The 17,456-nt window shown below is 52.5% G+C and overlaps 1 protein-coding gene across 2 annotated transcripts; it reads left to right on the top strand.

Annotated features, from left to right (window-relative positions):
- The first annotated feature begins 1,646 nt into the window (after positions 1-1,646).
- On the top strand, positions 1,647-14,527 carry DOK2 (docking protein 2). 2 transcript variants are annotated; one of them, XM_066639424.1, is made up of 5 exons: positions 1,647-1,795; positions 3,925-4,221; positions 5,008-5,116; positions 8,126-8,313; positions 10,156-14,527. In XM_066639424.1, the coding sequence occupies exons 1-5, from the start codon at positions 1,733-1,735 to the stop codon at positions 11,026-11,028; spliced, it is 1,530 nt and encodes a 509-aa protein (XP_066495521.1). In that variant the 5' UTR covers positions 1,647-1,732; the 3' UTR covers positions 11,029-14,527. The 2 variants fall into 2 exon arrangements, with proteins under 2 accessions (XP_066495521.1, XP_066495520.1); XM_066639423.1 differs by having other exon boundaries at positions 8,123-8,313.
- Positions 14,528-17,456: the final 2,929 nt, after the last annotated feature.

Raw genomic sequence — 17,456 nt, 5'->3', positions numbered from 1 at the left:
TCTGTGGAACTCCTTGCCACAGGGTGTGGTGACGGCGTCTGGCCTGGATGCCTTTAAAAGGGGATTGGAGAAGTTTCTGGAGGAAAAATCCATTACAGGGTACAAGTCATGATGTGTATGCGGAACCTCCTGATTTTAGAAATGGGTTATGTCAGAAGGCCAGATGCAAGGGAGGGCACCAGGATGAGGTCTCTTGTTATCTTGTGTGCTCCCTGGGGCATTTGGTGGGCTGCCGTGAGATACAGGGAGCTGGACTAGATGGGCCTATGGCCTGATCCAGTGGGGTTGTTGTTGTTGTTGTTGTTGTTGTTCTTCTTCTTCTTCTTCTTCTTCTTCTTCTTCTTCTTCTTCTTCTTCTTCTTCTTCTTCACAACAGTATTTATATACCGCTTTTCAGCAAACATTTCGCAAAGCAGTTTACAGAGAAAATGCTGTTCAGTCATGAAATTCACAATACCATCTCTACATGTTGGGCATCCCTTATTCTGAAATCTGGAATATTCAGAAATACGGAACTTTTTTGAGTGCTGACATGACTTTTTTTGCTTAAAGAAATAAGATCACAAACTTTGCTTGGTGCACAAACCTTGTTTCTTTATTAAATTATTAAATATAATTTAAATTATTATTTAAATTATTTAAAATATTGCATAAATTACTTTCAGACTATGTGTATAACAGTCAACAGTCAACAAAACCTTTATTAGGCATAAACATTTGATAGGTGAGAACTCTGTACTCTGACTATGTGTATAAGAGATATATGAAACATCAATGAATTTTGTGTTTAGACTTGGGCCCCACCCCAAGATCGCTCATGATGTATGAAAGTATTCTAAGGGCGCAATCCTAACTCCTTAAGTCAGTGCTTTCCAGCACTGGCACAGCGGTGCCAGTGGGACGTGCGCTGCATCCTGCAGTTGGGTGTCACTCACAGAGGCCTCCTCAAAGTAAGGGAATGCTTGTTCCCTTACCTCAGAGCTGCATTGCCCTTATGTCAGTGCTGGGAAGCACTGACATAAGGGGTTAGGATTGTTCCGTAAAATATGGAAAAGTTCAAAATGCTTCTGGTCCCAAGCGCTTCAGAGAAAGGATGCCCAACCTGTAGGGATATTCTATATGTGAATGTAAACATGCAAGACAAAAGTGTGTGTGTACATACGTACATGCATACATGCAGGTAATATTGTGGTCCACAATATGCTCTTTTAAAGCTGTAAAAGGACTGGTGTTCTCGCTTTTCCATAATGAGTTTCATTCTAGCATAAAAAGGAATTTCTACTAGTTTTGAGCAAAATAAAACTCTGTGTCATTCCTCCAATTTAACGAGAGCTGTTAGTTGGCACATAAGCATAATCTGTGAAACCTTCTCCATCCATCACACAGGTTTATTCCTCTCAGTTTTTTAGCAAATAATATTTTTGCTTCTGTTAAATGCTGCAATAAAATACTGAAATCAAATATAAAAATATTGAGAACGGGCTGCTGAAGAGAGTTGTTTGTGTGTGGTTGTTTCCACTTGCAGCTGGTGTGAGCCTGTGCAGCTCTGTTCCTGCCCTTTTTGGTAAAGTCTCAGTGACAGGAAGTTGACATGTGAGGCAGGCTTTTTAGAAGGGGAAAGCGGAGGGCGGGGAGTGTCGCAAAGAGGTGGCAAGCCTAGCAGCAGGGATGAGAAGAGCTGGCAGAGGGGTGCCCAAAGGTTTGGCAGATTGTCCAGCCCTGTGCTCAGAAGATGGAGGAGGCAGTGGTGAGGCAAGGCTTACTGTACCTGCAGCAGCAGCAAACATTTGGGAAGGTAAGGTGGTGCAATGCCACAGGACGTGGTGGTGGAACCTGGCCTTAGATGCCTTTTAAAAAGGGACTGCACAAATTCATGGAGGAAAAGTCCATCACAGGTTACAAGTAGTGATGACTGTATGAGACCTCCAGATTTTAGAGGTAGGCTGTCTCTGAATGCCAGGCGCAAGGGAGTGGCAACTGGATGCAGGTATCTAGTGGTCTTGTGTGCTCCACGAGGCATCTGGTGGGCTGCTGTGAGGTGCAGGAAGCTGGACCTTTGACCTGATCCAGCAGGACTCCTCTTATGTTCTTATTATGCTTATTATTATGGTTAGAAGAAGTGGCTGGTCTTCTGTTGCCATTCTGCGTTCTCTGCTCTGCTGTTTAACTGATTTTTGAGTGTTGGCTTTTTACTGGTGTGGTGTGGTTGTGTTTTGGTCAGCTGCCTTGAGAGTGGTGATGTTGAAGGGCAGGAGGTACCTCTTTCAGATAGATTAAAAAGGAAAACAAAATCACCTGCTTCAGCAGAGGGAGGAGGGCCCTGGCCATTTGCAGCCAGGGAAATGCCCTCAACCCAGCCCTCCTTAAACCCCTCAGACAACTCTGCCTCCCCCAACAGTGTGGGGAGGTGTCATATGTCTTCATGATGTGCACAAAATCCTCTGGCATTCGTGACCACAGCCAGTTGCAATGGCCAGAGCAAAAATGACTTTGAAACATGATTAGAGAGCCCAGGAAGAATAAGAGTTTTAGAGGCCCCCAGTTCTGAGGGCTAAGAACAGACCCCCCGTGTCAGAGGCCACCCACTGCTAAGTCTCGGATGCGGGGGGGGGGGGTTTATTCAGGATTGGAGTTCTTGCCGCCATTCTCTCCTCTTGAGATTTCGGAGGTGTCTGATGGAAACAGGATGTGGGTCTAGATAGATCCCCTTTGACCTGATCCACCAGGGTGATTCTTCTGTTAAAGTTGCCCCCACAGCAAATTAAGAACATAAGAAGAGCCCTGCTGGATCAGGTCCATCTAGTCCAGCTTCCTGTATCTCACAGTGGCACACCAAATGCTTCAAGGAACACCCCAGACAACAGATACAACCTGCATCCTGATGCCCTCCCCTGCATCTGGCAATCAGAGGCAGCCTGCCTCTTAAACCAATTCACCATTCCTAGCAAGACTTCCCAAGAAAAGACCTTGTATCCCCCTGATTTGGGTTATAGCAGTCCCTTATGGCCCAGACCTATGGGAAATCCCTTCCTGACCCAAATGGAACCCAACAGAAATTGTAGACTGAGGAAGGTGATAGCTGCCACCCTTATTGTCTTGGCAGAGGGACTGGCTGCTGCCTCTGCTCTGCTTTTGCAGCTGCCACCCACACTTTTCCTGTGGTCAAGTTAGAAGAAGTTGTTGCAACACCCGAGTGAGTGGCAGGAGCAAGATGCAGTGGGGACTGGACCCAGAGGGAGAGGGACTGCTTCAGTACATTTCCAGGCTCAATTCAAAGTGCTACTTTTGACATTTAAAGTCCTTTATGGCTTGGGACCAGGTTATTTGAGGGACTGCCTCCTTTCATATAATCCTACCCATCCTCTCAGAGGGGGCCTTTCTGACTGCCACCACCAGCAGAGATGAAGGGGATAGTGGCTGGAAGTAGGGCCTTCTCAGTGGTGGCTCCTCGTATGTGGGACTCCCTTCTACTGGAATTGTGAATGGCTGCCTCTCTGGAAACCTTTCGGCGGGGCCTCAAGACTCTTTTATTTTGGAAGGCATTTGATTGACATCATGGGGTGGCACTTTTAAGGAGATGTAATTTTAACTGTATCCTGGGGTTTGTTCTATTTTAGTGTTTTAATAGTTTTTAAGTTTAACTTTTTTATTATTGTTTTAAATTTAATATGTATCAATTTTTATTCTGTAAGCCAAGTGCCCCTGAGTGTGGGAGAAAAGCGGAGTATAAATTTTTCAGATAAATGAATGTTACGGGGGAGGTGGAGGTGAGCAGGGTCCTCGCTGAGGACGCCTGGCCCAAGGGCTCTCCAAAACGGACTTTGAAGTTGGATCTGCAGCTTCTTTGGCGCCTGTGTGTGAAGGTTGCAGGGAGGGCAGGATGCCGTTCACCCTTCTTGCTGTGTTTCTGCTTTCTCTTCGTAGAAGTGGCGGAAGTTCTGGGGGGTGCTGTACAGGGAGAGTGCCTGTGCCACGGCCCGTGTGGAGCTCCTGGAGGGCTCTGGGCCCCCCTCCATGGAGAGGAGCAGGAGAGCTGAGAGCGGCAGGCGGCTCATCAAGCTGACGGACTGTGTGTATGTGGGCGAGGCCAAGGGAGAGGCCAGCAGTCCAAAGGAGACTGTCCCGTTCCTCCTGGAGACCACCGAGAAGTGCTACCTGCTGGCAGCGGAGAAGGCCGAGGCAGAGGGCTGGATCCTGGAACTGTGCACGCTTGCTTTCTCGGTGAGGATAGTGGTGGTCTAGCCAGGGGCTGCCGGGCCTAGCAGATGCGAGGAGGGGTGGCAACTGGGCCTCATTGTCTTGCAGATAGGCTTGCTTCCACACTGTCTGCCTTTGGCCTGTTGCCTATGAAATGCTTGGCCTGTTGGTGGAGCTGCTGAGCTGGGATGGAACACTCTGCTCCTCTCAGTGAATCAGTCAGCAGTAGAATGTTCAAGAACAGGACAGCTTCTGGGAGGAAAGGGGAAGGTCACTTTGGATGGGAGAGAACTTCAGGCAAGGCCTAGGGATGTGAGCTGTTCAATGGAAGAAGGGGAGGGGATGTGGAGTAGCGGAGAGCAGGGGTGCTGAATGAGAAAGATGCTCAGAAGGTAGGAGAAGCAAAGACCAAAGAGAGGCCTAGGCACCGCTCATGCTCAGAACCACACAAGTGCTCCAGACACTTCGTGCAAGCTGTGTGCATGCACCTGCAGCAGCCGGCACAGAGAGCCAGCCTGGCCAAGCTCTGGCCTCTGCAGTGCCTGAGTAAGATGCATCCAGCTGAATGTGGCCGATGCTTTGACTAGATAGCAGGAGCCTGGGAATGTCCAAGACACACACTCCCCCTTGCTCTTTCTTCCCTTGACATGTTGCAGTGTTTGGTCAAGACTCTGCTTTTCCTGGCCTCCAAAAGCAAAGGCTTCTTGGCCAGGCTCAGGTGCCCAGGCAACAGAAATCAGACCTCAATGGAGAGGTGGGCCCCTGGATTGCCGCTTGCTCCTGACAGCCCCTCTCCTCTTTGGGTTCCAGAGAAGCAAGGAAGCCTGGAACAAGATGCTGGAGGCCAAACTCCTGAAGGGGACAGATGCCTCTTCCCTCTCCATGGCAGAGAACTCCCTCTACAGCCCCCCATGCAAAGGTAGGCTGAAGACACCGGGGAGTGGTCCTGTGCTGGGCAGGAGGGAATGGGGGGACTGAGCACCCTCTCTGCATGAGGGCAGTCAGGTGGAGAGCGGAGCAGGACTGCAGGAAGGTGGAGAGGTGGTGGGAAGCTGCTGTCAACTCACCAAGACTAGAGGATGCAGCACCCCCCCCCCAGCTCTTAGGCAAGCGGCTTGTCCAGATCTACCCAGGACTCAAGATTGGAATCTGCTGGGTCTTTTGGTCCAGACAGGGCTCCAGTGCCAAATTTGCTGCCCCCACAAGCCTGCCGTCCAAGGACCAGCATCAAAAGCAGCGCTCCTTCCTTCCTTCCTTCCTTCTCGAGGAGGCAGGGAGGAGGTTGTTGCAGTGCCGGCTCAGCCTTGTGCGCTGGTCAGGGCGTCATGGAAAAAGTACCAGTGCTGCAGAGCCGACTTGCCCTCTTCCTGCCTTGTGGTTTTGCAGGCCTGGGCCTTCTGCAGAAGATAACCTGCTCCCAACGGCCGGATGCGTCTCAGCCCTTCCCCATTTCCGACCCAGACATGCGCTGCACTTCACTGGCCTTTTGTTTCCAGATATTGCTAATATTGTAATGCTGTTGTGCAAATCGATGGTAAGGCCACACCTGGAGTATCGCATCCAGTTCTGGTCACCGCATCTCAAAAAGGACAGAGTGGAAATGGAAAAGGTGCAAAAGAGAGCAACCAAAATGATTACTAGGCTGGGGCACTTTCCTTATGAGAAAAGCCTACAGCGTTTGGGCTTCTTCAGTCCAGAAAAGAGGTGCCTGAGGGGGGACATGATTGAGACATACAAAATCATGCAGGGGATGGATAGAGTAGATAGACTGCTTTTCCCTCTCTTTTCCCTCTCATGTCACACCAGAACCAGGGGACATCCACAAAAGTTGAATGTTGGGAGAGTTAGGACAGACAGAAGAAAATATTGCTTTACCCAGCGTGTAATTAGTTTGTGGAACTCTTTGCCACAGGAAGTAGTGATGGCATCTTGCCTGGATGCCTTTAAGAGGGGATTGGACAAATTTCTGGAGGAAAAGTTCATTACGGGTTACAAGTCATAGTAGGTCTGTGCAAACTCTTGGTTTTAGAGGCAGGCTGCCTCTGATTGCCAGATGCAGGGGAGGGCACTGGGATGCAGATTGTGTCTGTTGTCTTGTGTGCTCCCTGGGGCACTTGGTGGGCCACTTTGAGATGAACTAGATGGACCTTTGGCCTGATCCAGCAGGGCTCTTCTTATGTTCTTATTGTGTCAAAACCGAGATGGTGAACCTTTGGGGGGTGGCGGGGCCTGCCCTCTTTCTCTTTGTCAAGTGCTAGGAGCAGGGAACTGGGAACCAGGCAAACCGACCTCATGTGGGCAGCGAATGCCTGTCCCAATGACTCCTTTGGACATGGGGGGAAGATGTGCACGCTCTGGGGAAGAGAGCTGGTCATTAGACATTGCAGATACAGATGTGTGTGATGAATGGTAGGACAAGTACCTGGGTGTGCCAGCCTCAGAAGGGATGTGTGCAATCACACAACGGCCTCTTCGGGGACTCACCAGCCCTCCCTGACTGCCAAACCCCCAGGCTCTTACTTGTTTCCCCCATATCACCCCCACCTGTCTGTAGCTATTTCTTCCACCATGGCTGGAATCCAGCTTGGCAAGGCTTAACAGAAGCACAAGCCTCCAGTCGTCACAGCAAGGCAGAGGTGGCCACAGCTGTCCTGGCACAGCAGGTGCCTGGCTTGGTGGTGCCAGGGCCATAACCCCAGGTCTCCCAGAAGGCTGTCGCCAGAGGCCTAGAGCAGTGGTTCTCAAACTTCCCGGGGGATTTACTGCCGGGGTAAGTCTTGGCGGGGGCAGCAAAGCGATCCCCTGCGGGGGAGGGGGGCTATTTTTTAACTACCCATACGTGCTTCCAGGGTCCAGGGGGTGCGGGGAGCCCAGTGCAGCACTTGCAGGGCTTTCCACGGCTTTTAAACAGTGCAAGTTCCAAGCGTGATTAAACCGGAAGTGGAATTTCTGATTTTGTCGCGCTTGGAACTTTCACTGTTTAAAAGCCGCGGCCCTGCAAGCGCTGCGCTGGGCTCCCCGCACCCCCTGGACCCTGGGAGCACGTATGGGTAGTTAAAAAATAGCCCCCCTCCCCCGCAGGGGTGCGATCCTGGGGATCGCTTTGTGGCTTTCCCCCTGCCCCCGCCCCTTAAAGGGAAGCTGGTGGGTCGCGACCCACCAGTTTGAGAACCACTGGCCTAGAGGACACACAGGTGCATGTGGAAACATCACCCAGGAAACGGAATGCTTTCTTCAGGGGGCTGCCTTTGAACAGATGATTTTATTGCATTTATTAAATAACTTTTGAAGCTGCTTTTTACTTAAAAAAATGCAAAGCAGCATATGGCAGAAAGAAGAGACGTGACAAAACATTGTCGGAATAATGGTGTCTTGTTACAATCGTGCAAGATCACTACAGCAGGTGTGCAGCGGCCACTGCCTGGTGTTTTGCAGAGGTGGTACCGACAGAGGTGGGTCTGGTTTGCTTTTGGGCACAGTGCAAAGGGCTGGTGAAAACCCTCCTTGGTGTGGTAGCAGGATCCTCAAGGGCCTGATTCTGACTGTCAAGGACACTTTTCACTGGCAGTCTTGCTGCTTCTTGCCCTCCCACCAGCAGAAGCAGAACAAGGCTTTTTGGGTTGGGGTCTGAACTGTGAGACTGCCTGCCCTGGAAGCCTCCCTGGCCCCTTTGCCTGGCATGCCAGGGCCTTGTGAAGGCCTTTGCTCTGGCTGTGGATTGGGACGCGGGTGATTTCTTCCCTGAGTGTTGCTGGCTCTCTGTTTTGGCTGTGTTTTATCGTATTTTATGTTTGCCTGTTTCAATGCATTCCATGTGTCTCTCTCCTGTTTGCGAATTGTTGTAAACCTCCTTGCAGGCCCTTTGGGGCTGACAGGCGGGGCAGACATATTTTCAGAGAGGAAGCAACTGCATCTCTTCTCCCAGCAGGAGCAGCTGCCTTTGGGACGCGGTTTCCGGTGGCTGTGAGGGCCACACAGGCCTCGGAGCACTGTCGCCTCTGGGGCAGGTTTCTGCTTTGTGCTACAGCCGATGCCTTGGAGCTGAGCAGCGTGCAGACAGGCGGCATGCTCTACACCTGGCCGTACAAGTTCCTGCGGAGATTTGGTCATGACAAGGTAATGGTGATGGCAGGGAGCAATCCCAGGTCTTGCAAGCCCAGCCCGTTCACCGGCCAGGTGGTCAGGGAGGGAGCTTGATGCCTGGTCACTCCTCGACTTCAGCCCCACTGGGGTCCCTGACCCTGAACTTGGGATCTCTTGAAGATCTCTGTTGATCTTCATTGTGCTGGTGGGGGCCCCATGATTGAACCTGTCAAAACCGCTCTGAGTCCTGATTTGGTTTTCCGAGGTGTTTGTCACCTCCTCTCTGAGCTTCATGGAGGTCATTTCCCCAGCCACCTCTACGCTTTCACCTCTCAGAACCAGAAAAAGGACTGGGGCCAGCAGAAAGCAAGTGAGAAGGAAGAGGGAGCAGCAGCACAGGTGGGAGCAAGGCTGGGAGAGAACAGAGTGTGTGTGGGAGTGAGTGGAGGGGGGGTGACAGAGCCATTTCCTGTCTTGGAAGGAAGTGGGGGGAGACACTGAGCGGCTCCTTCTCTTGCACCCTCCCTCCCTCCCTCCCTTGCAGAATGCGCAGAGTTCTTCCCATACTGCTAGCTAGGAAACGACCTGGTTGAGAACCAGACTTCACTGTTGATGCCTTGGTGCCTCTCTAGGAGATCAGTGCCTGGCCCCTAGTTTCTCTGCATTCTAGCAAAGAGCATTTACAGGGGGAGGGGGATCCTGATCATGACCAGGGTGCTGGGGGAGGGGTTTTCCCCATATTGTCCCCCTTGCCCTTTGATTATAATCTTGCCCCCACGCAGATGTTTGCCCAGGAGGAAACCCTCCTGCCTACTGTCTGTGAAGCCCTTTTGCTGCAGGCTACTGGGGATGGTTTGGCATCCTTTTCAAACCTGAATTTCTCTCGTTTTGCAGACCAGAGGAGTTGCTGCAAGACCCTGCTACTGGCTAAGCCCCAGCAGTGTCAGGCATGCAGAGCAGATGGTTATAGCAATGGCCCGACCAGATCTAACCCTAACCCCTGGAGGAACCTGGCTCTGAGGTGGCTCTGAGGTGGCTCTGAGGTGCCATGTATGTTCATGCACCCAAGTGCACCCACCCTCCAACCCCCCCCCCCCCGTCCCAGTGGAAGAGCAGCCTCTTGACCTCCTTGCTGCACTTCTTCCTCATGCAGTTCTTTCCCAAAAACAGGAAGTGTGGTGGGCCTTTCTGTTTTATTTAAAGGGACTGCGCGAGGAGGAAGGGGGTGGTCAGGGAAACGGACCGCCACTGCTGGTGTGGTTTTGCCAGGCGTGGGCACTGGCAGCCTGCTTCCCTGTGCACTCGCCTCGCTCCTTCCTTGTGCAACCCCTTCAAATAAAACAGGAAGTCCCACACTTCTTGTTTTCAGAGAAGGCTGGGCGAGGAAGAAGCAAGGTGAGGAAGAGGGTGGCCTGCACCCCACTTGCTTTTAGACTGATGTGGCTCCATCCACAGAGGCAGGGTGAAGGGCTTCCTGAATCTGTCCCTCCCTCGCCACGTGAGCTGCACCACCCACTGGCCCTGTGCCCGGCCGTCTCTTCCTCCTTCCCCTCCCCAGACATCCTCGTGGAAGCTGGTATCTTGTGATGATGAGCTTCAGTGGAGAAGCTGCCCTGTGGGGGAACGGCTTGGACACGCTCAGGCTTGGGGCTTGGGTCTGCTTCCTCTGCTGCTGGCACTGACCCCCCTCCCACCCTGCTTAATGCTAGGCTCATGACGTTCCGAGCCCCCTCTGTGGGCCTTGGTACCCCTGGGTGCCTGGAGGACTTTCCTGGTGCTTTGAGGTGTCCTCAGCTGCCAATTCAGCTGATGCAAAGCTCTGCCCAGAATGAGGCCCGACCTCAGCGCACCTGGTCTCTCTTCTTTGCCTTCCAGGTGATGTTCTCATTTGAAGCTGGCCGGAGATGCGCTTCCGGGGAAGGCTGCTTTGAGTTTGCCACCAAGCAGGGCCATGAGATCATCCAGATAATTGAAGCGGCCATCAATGCACATCGGGACTTGGGGGCAAATGGCTCTCCTGCTGCCTCCTCCAGCACCTCCCTGCTCACTAGGGCCAAGCCTGATGAAGCAGGGGCCCCAGAGGAGGAGCTGCCACTCTCTCACGCCACCAGCACCAAGTCCCTCTCCTTGGAGCCCGGCTGGCAGCGGAAGCCCCCAAAGGGCAAAGCAGTGAAGCCCACAGCCAGCTGCCCCCTCTCCAGCACCAAGGGTGTATACATGGTGTTGTCAGATGCCCACCCCAGTCATGAACCCCAGTATGGGCCTGGGGTGCTGGAGTGCGCAGGAAAGATCCCCCTGCCTCAGGTCAAAATCATGCCTGAGTCGGAGTATGCAGAGCCCTTTGACACCCTCTCCAGGCCCGGGGTGGGCACTGAGGGCAACTGCCCCTTGTGCAGCTCGGAGAAGGCCTCCACCCTGCCAGTCTCCCTCAGGGGCAGGACTGGTGTGCCGGGCCTGGACCCTGCTCAGGTGGGGCCAGAGCACATCTATGATGACCCAGAGGCTCTGGTGCACCTGGTCTATGATGAGCCCCAGGAGATCAAAGGGGATGCGTGGAAGCTGCGTGCCACTGCTGAGGACCCCGTGGGCCACGAGTATCCCTACAACCCCTGCCTGGACGACTACGCGGTCCCCAAGATGGTGGGGCCTGCCCAGCTCCCACTCCCTGGGCAGGACAAGAGCAGACCTGAAGAGAATGCAGGGGGCAGCATGATCCTGAAGCTAAGGAAGATGATGAACACCCCATGAACGAGGAGGGTGGCAAGGGGAGGGAGGCAGGATGCGGCCTGCCTGCCTCCCTGTCTTTTTCTTTCGGATCTGGAGCTGAAATGTGTGTGTAGCAGAGGAGGTGTTCTGATCATCGCTGCCAAGCAGGTGCACAGATCTGCAGAGAGCTTCCTTAAACGGAGTCGAGGCTTGTTGCAGTTTCAAAAAAGGGGCACCACACAGTGCTCAGGTTCTGTGAGACTTTGAAATGCACTTCAGACAGAAGGAGAGACGCTCTTGTGACAATGGAAGCCTCCTTGGGCTGGGACTGTTGTGTCTGTGGGAGGGCTGTGCCCCATTCAGTGGCAGCTTTTTTCTGCCTGTCCTTCCAAATCAATTCCCTTCTTGGTTGGAGGGCTGCTGGCGACTGGGTGCCTCCTCTCTCCTGCCTGTCTCCTGGAAGCACCTGGCATGTTTTGCTCTCTCCGGGCACTTGGCTGGTCCTGCCTGGAGGCCAGCAGTCGGCACCCAGGCAGCCTTGGGGTTCTCCTACTATTGCTAAAATGTCTCGTGGTACCAAAGCACTTCGCATGTGGACTGGCTGAGGAGGGTGCCCCTGTTTCCCCTGCTTGGGAGCAATATTTCTGGGCACCTCTGAAGGATCATCTGTGGTACACAGCTGTGTCGTGTGCTCACCACCCCCTTCTGCCAGGCATCACCATCCACACATGCTGAGGCCACCATAGATCATCTGAACACCATCCAGATTCTGACAGTGTCAAAAACGCAAAGCAAGCAAGAGTGGGCAATTCAGGTGGATGAACCCAGACACAATCAATGCACCAGTGCAGCATTAACGAACGAAGACATTTGGTTCGCCCGTTTTACAGACAGGAGCACTGAGTCTATGTCTGGACAGTGAGCGCGTGAGCGCGTGACTGGGAACTCAGAAGCACAGCCAGAGCAGAACATGCCAGAGAGAGAGCTGAGCGACTGTAAGTCACAAGGAATTAGTCGTGTCAGCAGCAAGACCCAAGCGTGCCCGAGAGGCCTGCTCCTGCCTCTTGCGCTGCAGACAGACACACCCTGCCTGCCCCCTGCTGGTTGTGCCTCTCTGTGCAGCCCCAGCTGCAGCTCTGCAGCGATGCGCTTGTGCTTCGCTGCCTTGGCATTTCTTGCAGTAGCTTAATGCGGGGTGCAAAATTATAAACTATTTTGTTGGTGTCGTGCGGTGGAGGAAGTGGATTTGAGAAGTGCCTGGTGGAGTTGGGCTTTGATTCCAGTTTGCTTCATCCCAAGAGCCTCTTGGAAGGGCAGCCTCAAAGATGCCCCTCTCACCAGACAGTCACGTGGTAGATGGGAGCCGCAGCCATGGGTTCCGTTCTCACTGTGTCTCTGGGAAAGGATTTGGAATATCCCTGAGTGGACATTCCAGTCCCCCTCCCCCCCCCATGGCAGCAGCCTGTCATTGCCTCTCACTCCTGTACTTTAGTGGGGAGGCCCAAGACACCACAGCCAGCACCAACTACAGTAGACAGATTCAATTTTGGCTGGAGAGACTTGCATCCAGCACTTCCAGGGAGCCCCTGACATCCAGCTATGTGCACACGTGAGCAGAAAATACAATTACCAATAAGCTATGGGGGACAGGATAACTGGAGAGGGTGGAAATGTCTGCATCCCCCTTCCTTGCCTGGGGCAGGGTGCCAGAGAGCCCTACACTAGTCTGGCCACACACACACCCTCTGGCTGGTAGTCCTCAATCGGTGGAAATCTGCCCCCCAGCCCTGGTCACTGGTCCATATGGCAGCAGTTCTTTTAGTCTTCCTTAGAGCAGTTCCCACCCCCTGCAATCAGGCAGCTGAGCCAGCAACTTGGCCACAGGTGCCCCAGCCATCTCCTGTTTGCCAGCCCAAACAGATTTTCTGATATCAGATATTCTGATACTTGCTCCAGGTAAACCACACCTCTAGTTTTGCCTCTGGAAGGAGAAAGAAGTTCACTGAATTCAATGGATCTTCTCAGTAAGCGTGCAGAAGATTGTGGCCATGACTACTGTTTATTTGGGGGAAGGGGGAAGAAGAAGTGAGGAAAAAACCTCTCAGTTGCCCAAGGCTGATCCTGATTTCTGCATGGCTTGTGAAAAGCTGCAGCACTTGTTCTATGAAATGTCCAGTTTTATTTTAAAAAGTTCTTCTCCTGAAGCTGGACAGGCCATTGCCAAGTAAAGGAGAAGTCTCCAGCAAGCAGAGAGGTGCAGCCACATGAAGGGCTCGTGCATGCATGGGGGGACCCTGACAAGAAGGTGTGAATGCCCCCAGCTCACCAGCATCTCTCTCTGATCACCTGTGTGAACAGAGAAAGCCGCTGCCTTTGCTCTCACGAGTCTTACGAGGCCCAGGAGCCCCACTCTCGGCCACTGGAGGGCAGCATTGTCCCACTGTCACCCCAGACATGCTTCTGAGCCAGACAAAGCTGCCTTCCAGACAGGGATCCCCAGACTGGGTTAAAGGTGGGATTGGAGAGGAGCAGAGCAAAGAGGGAGACCTGCTCTGAGTTGCCTGGACTTCCCATCACCTTCCAAACTTCACCCAGTCTGACCCTGGCAGGGCTCTGACTTGGGAAGGCCAGAACGGGCCTCGCTGAGAAGGAGCTGAGGTCCTGAGGGCAGGGGTGAGAGCCTGCTTGTCCTCCTGACCAGAAATAATCCCCCAGAACTGAAAGAAGCCCCTCAGGGCCAGTTGTGAGACTTGGGCAGCAAGGTGGGTCCTGGCCTGAAGACCTGCCCTGTTTTGGCCAGGGGAGAGCACTCTGCGCATGCTCAAAGCCATTGCCTGTGCCAAGAATCAACCTTTGGCATCAAAAGTAGGTTGCAGGACTAAACCTGAGTTGGCCTCTCCCTCTGAAGTGATGAAGTGCTCTCCTGTGGTTAGACCAGCTGGACCTTTCCCTCCACTCTAGTTCCACAGCCTGTATATCATCACTGCCCCCCCACCAGCCTTTGTTCCACAGAACATTTGCTCTCTGCTTTGAGGACTTGGCACTGGAGCTGCAATATGGAGCCTTTGCTGTTGTTCAGTCATGAAGTCATGTCCGACTCTTCCTGACCCCATGGACCACAGCAGGCCAGGCCCCCCGTCTACCACTAACTTCCGGAGTGTGTCCAAATTCATTGCCTCTGTGACACTATCTAACCATCGCATCCTCTGCCATCCCCTTTTCCTTTTGCCTTCAATTTTTCCCAGCATCAGGGTCTTTTCTAAAGAGTCCTCCCTTCTCATGAGGTGACAAAAGTATTTCAGCTTCAGCTTCAGCATCTGGTCTTCCAATGAACAGTCAGGGTTGATTTCCTGTAGGACTGACTGATTTGATCTTGCAGTTCAGGGGACCATCAGAAGTCTTCTCCAAAACCATAATTCAAAAGCGTCTATTCTTCAGTGTTCAGCCCTCCAGTTCTCCAGGTCCAGCTCTCACAGCCATACATTACTACTGGGAAAACCATAGCTCTGACTATAGCCTGCTTATTTGTTAATAAAACTGTTAAAATGGACCCCCTTACTGCATCTGAGCATACTTGGTTAGGATCCAGCTGACAGACTGCAGAGGATGGCAGCTGGATCTACCCTCTTGATGCTGCCGTTGGTCTGACTAGTATTTGACTTTACTGGGGCTCTGTTATGGTATGTATTTTTTTGCCTGTTTCGAGTCTCCTCTTGTGACCCCTTTTGGTTCAGGAGCAGAGTAAGGGACTCTCTAATTTTCCTTCTCTGTCAAGGCCCAATCCTGCAAGTGAAAGAAGAAAGCTCTGCTTGTATTTAACTCTCTGTTTATTTTAAATATTTAATACCCTGCTCTTCAATCCTGGAATTCCCAGAGCAGCTTAAAGCATAATTTAAAATCATACAGTAAAACCAAGAAGCAGCAATTAACAACAAAACAATTAACAAACCAATTCTCAAACCACAGTAGTGGCAACCTGCCATCCAAGCCAGTGGCCATCAACACATTTGGTGGCCATACATTTTATAGGCTAAGAATTCATGAAGAAGCCCTTCTTTTTGTCCATCCTAAATTCCCCCCCAATCATTTAATCTTCACTCTCACCCCTGGCTTTTCTTCCCATATCATGGTCTTTGTGGCAGCTCTGGAGGTCAGTGGTGGCCACTAAAGCTCTATGAGATGCAGGGCACAATCGCAGGAGCCCTTCTCTGCTTGGCAGCCACAGCTTCTGGACCTCAGAGAGAGTTTGCCCCTGGGCTTGGTGGCTTCACAGGGACACCACTGTTACTTCTGAGCTGCTCAGCGGACTGTTTTGGCCTGACTGAACCCAGTCGGTGGCAATGTTTGCTCCATCTGTGCAGCCACAGGTTGAAAGACTGCTCTGGATCATGCTCTGTGAATGACCACAAGTCTGTCCCTGGACACTAGCAGCAGGGCCTGCTTTCACTGCACTGTCGGGGTGAGCAGCTGAAGCTCAAACAAGAGGTAATGCTGGCTTGCTGGGGGCCCTGCACTGCCCCCCCCGGCACCCCCTGCACATGCATGGCACATGACCATTGCCACTGTGGTCCAGCCAGGTGGGCCTCTGATGGACACGGGCTTGATCTGGCCAACCTCAGACACATCCCTGTTTGAAAGCAGAAAAAGATTTTGGAAAGGGTGTTGGAGAGATCTGGAGCTGATAGAAAGATCTCTGAAAGGAGGGTGTGTGTGTGCACGCGTTTGTGCACCTTTTAAATAGCTGCCTATACCACAATCTTTTGATTATATTCTACTGAACCTATTATTACCTATAATCATATATCAGATGTAGTCATATCTTCTGCATCTCTGGGAGAATTCTATTAATGTTCTCTTGCCTCCCGTTTTCTCCTCCTTATTCCTGGCTTTCACCCTATTTTCGATCAGAGAAGCTGGCTCTTAAATCCATCTCAGGAGGATCAAGGAGGGTTACAGCAGCACAGTGGCATAGCTGGAGGGGGTGGTGGAGCACTCAGTCTGGCGGGGAGGCTCAGTGGAGCTGTTTTGCTCCCCCCACTGGGAATGGCTCCTAAGGGAGGGGCCACTTGCCCGCCTCATTGACACTCCCTGCCAGCCTGAGTTCCCCGCCCCCTTCCAGCTACACCACCGCAGCAGCAGACACATAAAAAGCTGTTTTGTGGCATACCAAAGGGCCAGATCCACCCTGTCCCCCAAATGGAAAGTCCCTAAACAGCAGTGGGGCTTTTCTGCCTGGCAAACATGCAGACTGAACTTTTCAGAACAAGGTCTGTGGGGAGAGTGGACGGGCTGGTTCCCGCCAACAACTGGGTTGATGGCACGTAGCAGGAGAACTCATGACTCCTGTTCCCCAGCTTTCCTTCCAATCCTCTTTCCAAGGGTCCAGTGCTCAGATTTCTGGGATCCCACCCCTTTCCCTTTTGTCAGGATCTTGTTCCCTGCTCTGTTTAGAAGGCTAGTGGGAGATGGCATGGCTAAAACTGGGCAGGGTCAGGGGGTAGAACCTATGATTTCATTAAAGGCCCCCTACCTTTCCCTTCCCTCTTTGTCAGGGTCTACACAGGAGCCGCCAGCAACTGCATGATGATCCAAGACAGTAGTGCCTAGTGCTTAGTGCTCACTCCCTTCCTGCCACCCCCCCCCCCCCGCTTCCCCTTGCCTGGACATCCAGCTTACCAGGGAAACACCTTGTTAGTCTGAATCCCCTGCCCTCAACCCAGGAGAGCAGGCTGGCCAGAGGGGCTTTCTGGGCAGAATCTCCCTCCTAGAACAATCCTGAACCTCGGGGGTCTCTGTTAACATCCCCGAGTGGGAGGCAGCCTATTTGCTTTCCAAGTGTTGCAAGACATCCTGAGAGCTTGTTGAGCTGATGGGTAGTGGAGAATTTTGAAACAAAGAGGAGGGTTTGCTTTGTCTCGGGTTCATTTCATTGGTCTGCATGCAAAATGGAGCGTGGATGTGCTGAACCCGACACTGCTGTCTGTCGTCCACAGCTGGAGTCGCCCACCCAGCTGAGCTGCACAGGAGGGCAGGAGTGGGTGGACGCAGGTGCCTCTCCACCTGCTGGCTGGAGATACATTTCTGCCAAGGCTGGCAGCCAAGGGCTAGGGGGAGGAAGCTGCTCACATGAGCAGCGGGGCAGTTCTGGAAGCAGAACGTCTTGGCCAGAGACCTAGGCTAGTCTGCTAACCCCTGGACAAGGAGCTTCCGGCTGGACCGAGAGCCAGCCCTGCTCTCTCCTTCTGTCCCATGTGGTCCCTGATGGGGTGCCTGGTTCAAGTGTCATTAGCACAACTTGCCATTGCTGTCCATTTTCAGGCTCCTTCCCGATTTGTGAAAAGTTCAATCTCTCAGGGGGGCTGCATATTTACAATGTTGTGTTCTGTCTCTTGTGCACATCTGTGCGAAATTGTGTCATATAGTGGTTAGTGTGCCATGCTAGGATTGGAGCTGACCTGGGCTCAGATACC

Source organism: Tiliqua scincoides, chromosome 11 (assembly GCF_035046505.1).
Source record: "Tiliqua scincoides isolate rTilSci1 chromosome 11, rTilSci1.hap2, whole genome shotgun sequence".
NCBI lineage: Eukaryota > Metazoa > Chordata > Lepidosauria > Squamata > Scincidae > Tiliqua > Tiliqua scincoides.
Note: the sequence above shows the minus strand (reverse complement) of the source record. Positions and strands in the feature narration are given on the sequence as shown.

Coding starts and splice junctions, on each gene's coding strand:
- DOK2 (XM_066639423.1), top strand. CDS start 1,733: ATGGAGGAGGCAGTGGTGAGGCAAGGCTTACTGTACCTGCAGCAGCAG. Junction 1,796..3,924: donor AGCAGCAAACATTTGGGAAG/GTAAGGTGGTGC, acceptor TTCTCTTCGTAG/AAGTGGCGGAAGTTCTGGGG. Junction 4,222..5,007: donor TGTGCACGCTTGCTTTCTCG/GTGAGGATAGTG, acceptor TTTGGGTTCCAG/AGAAGCAAGGAAGCCTGGAA.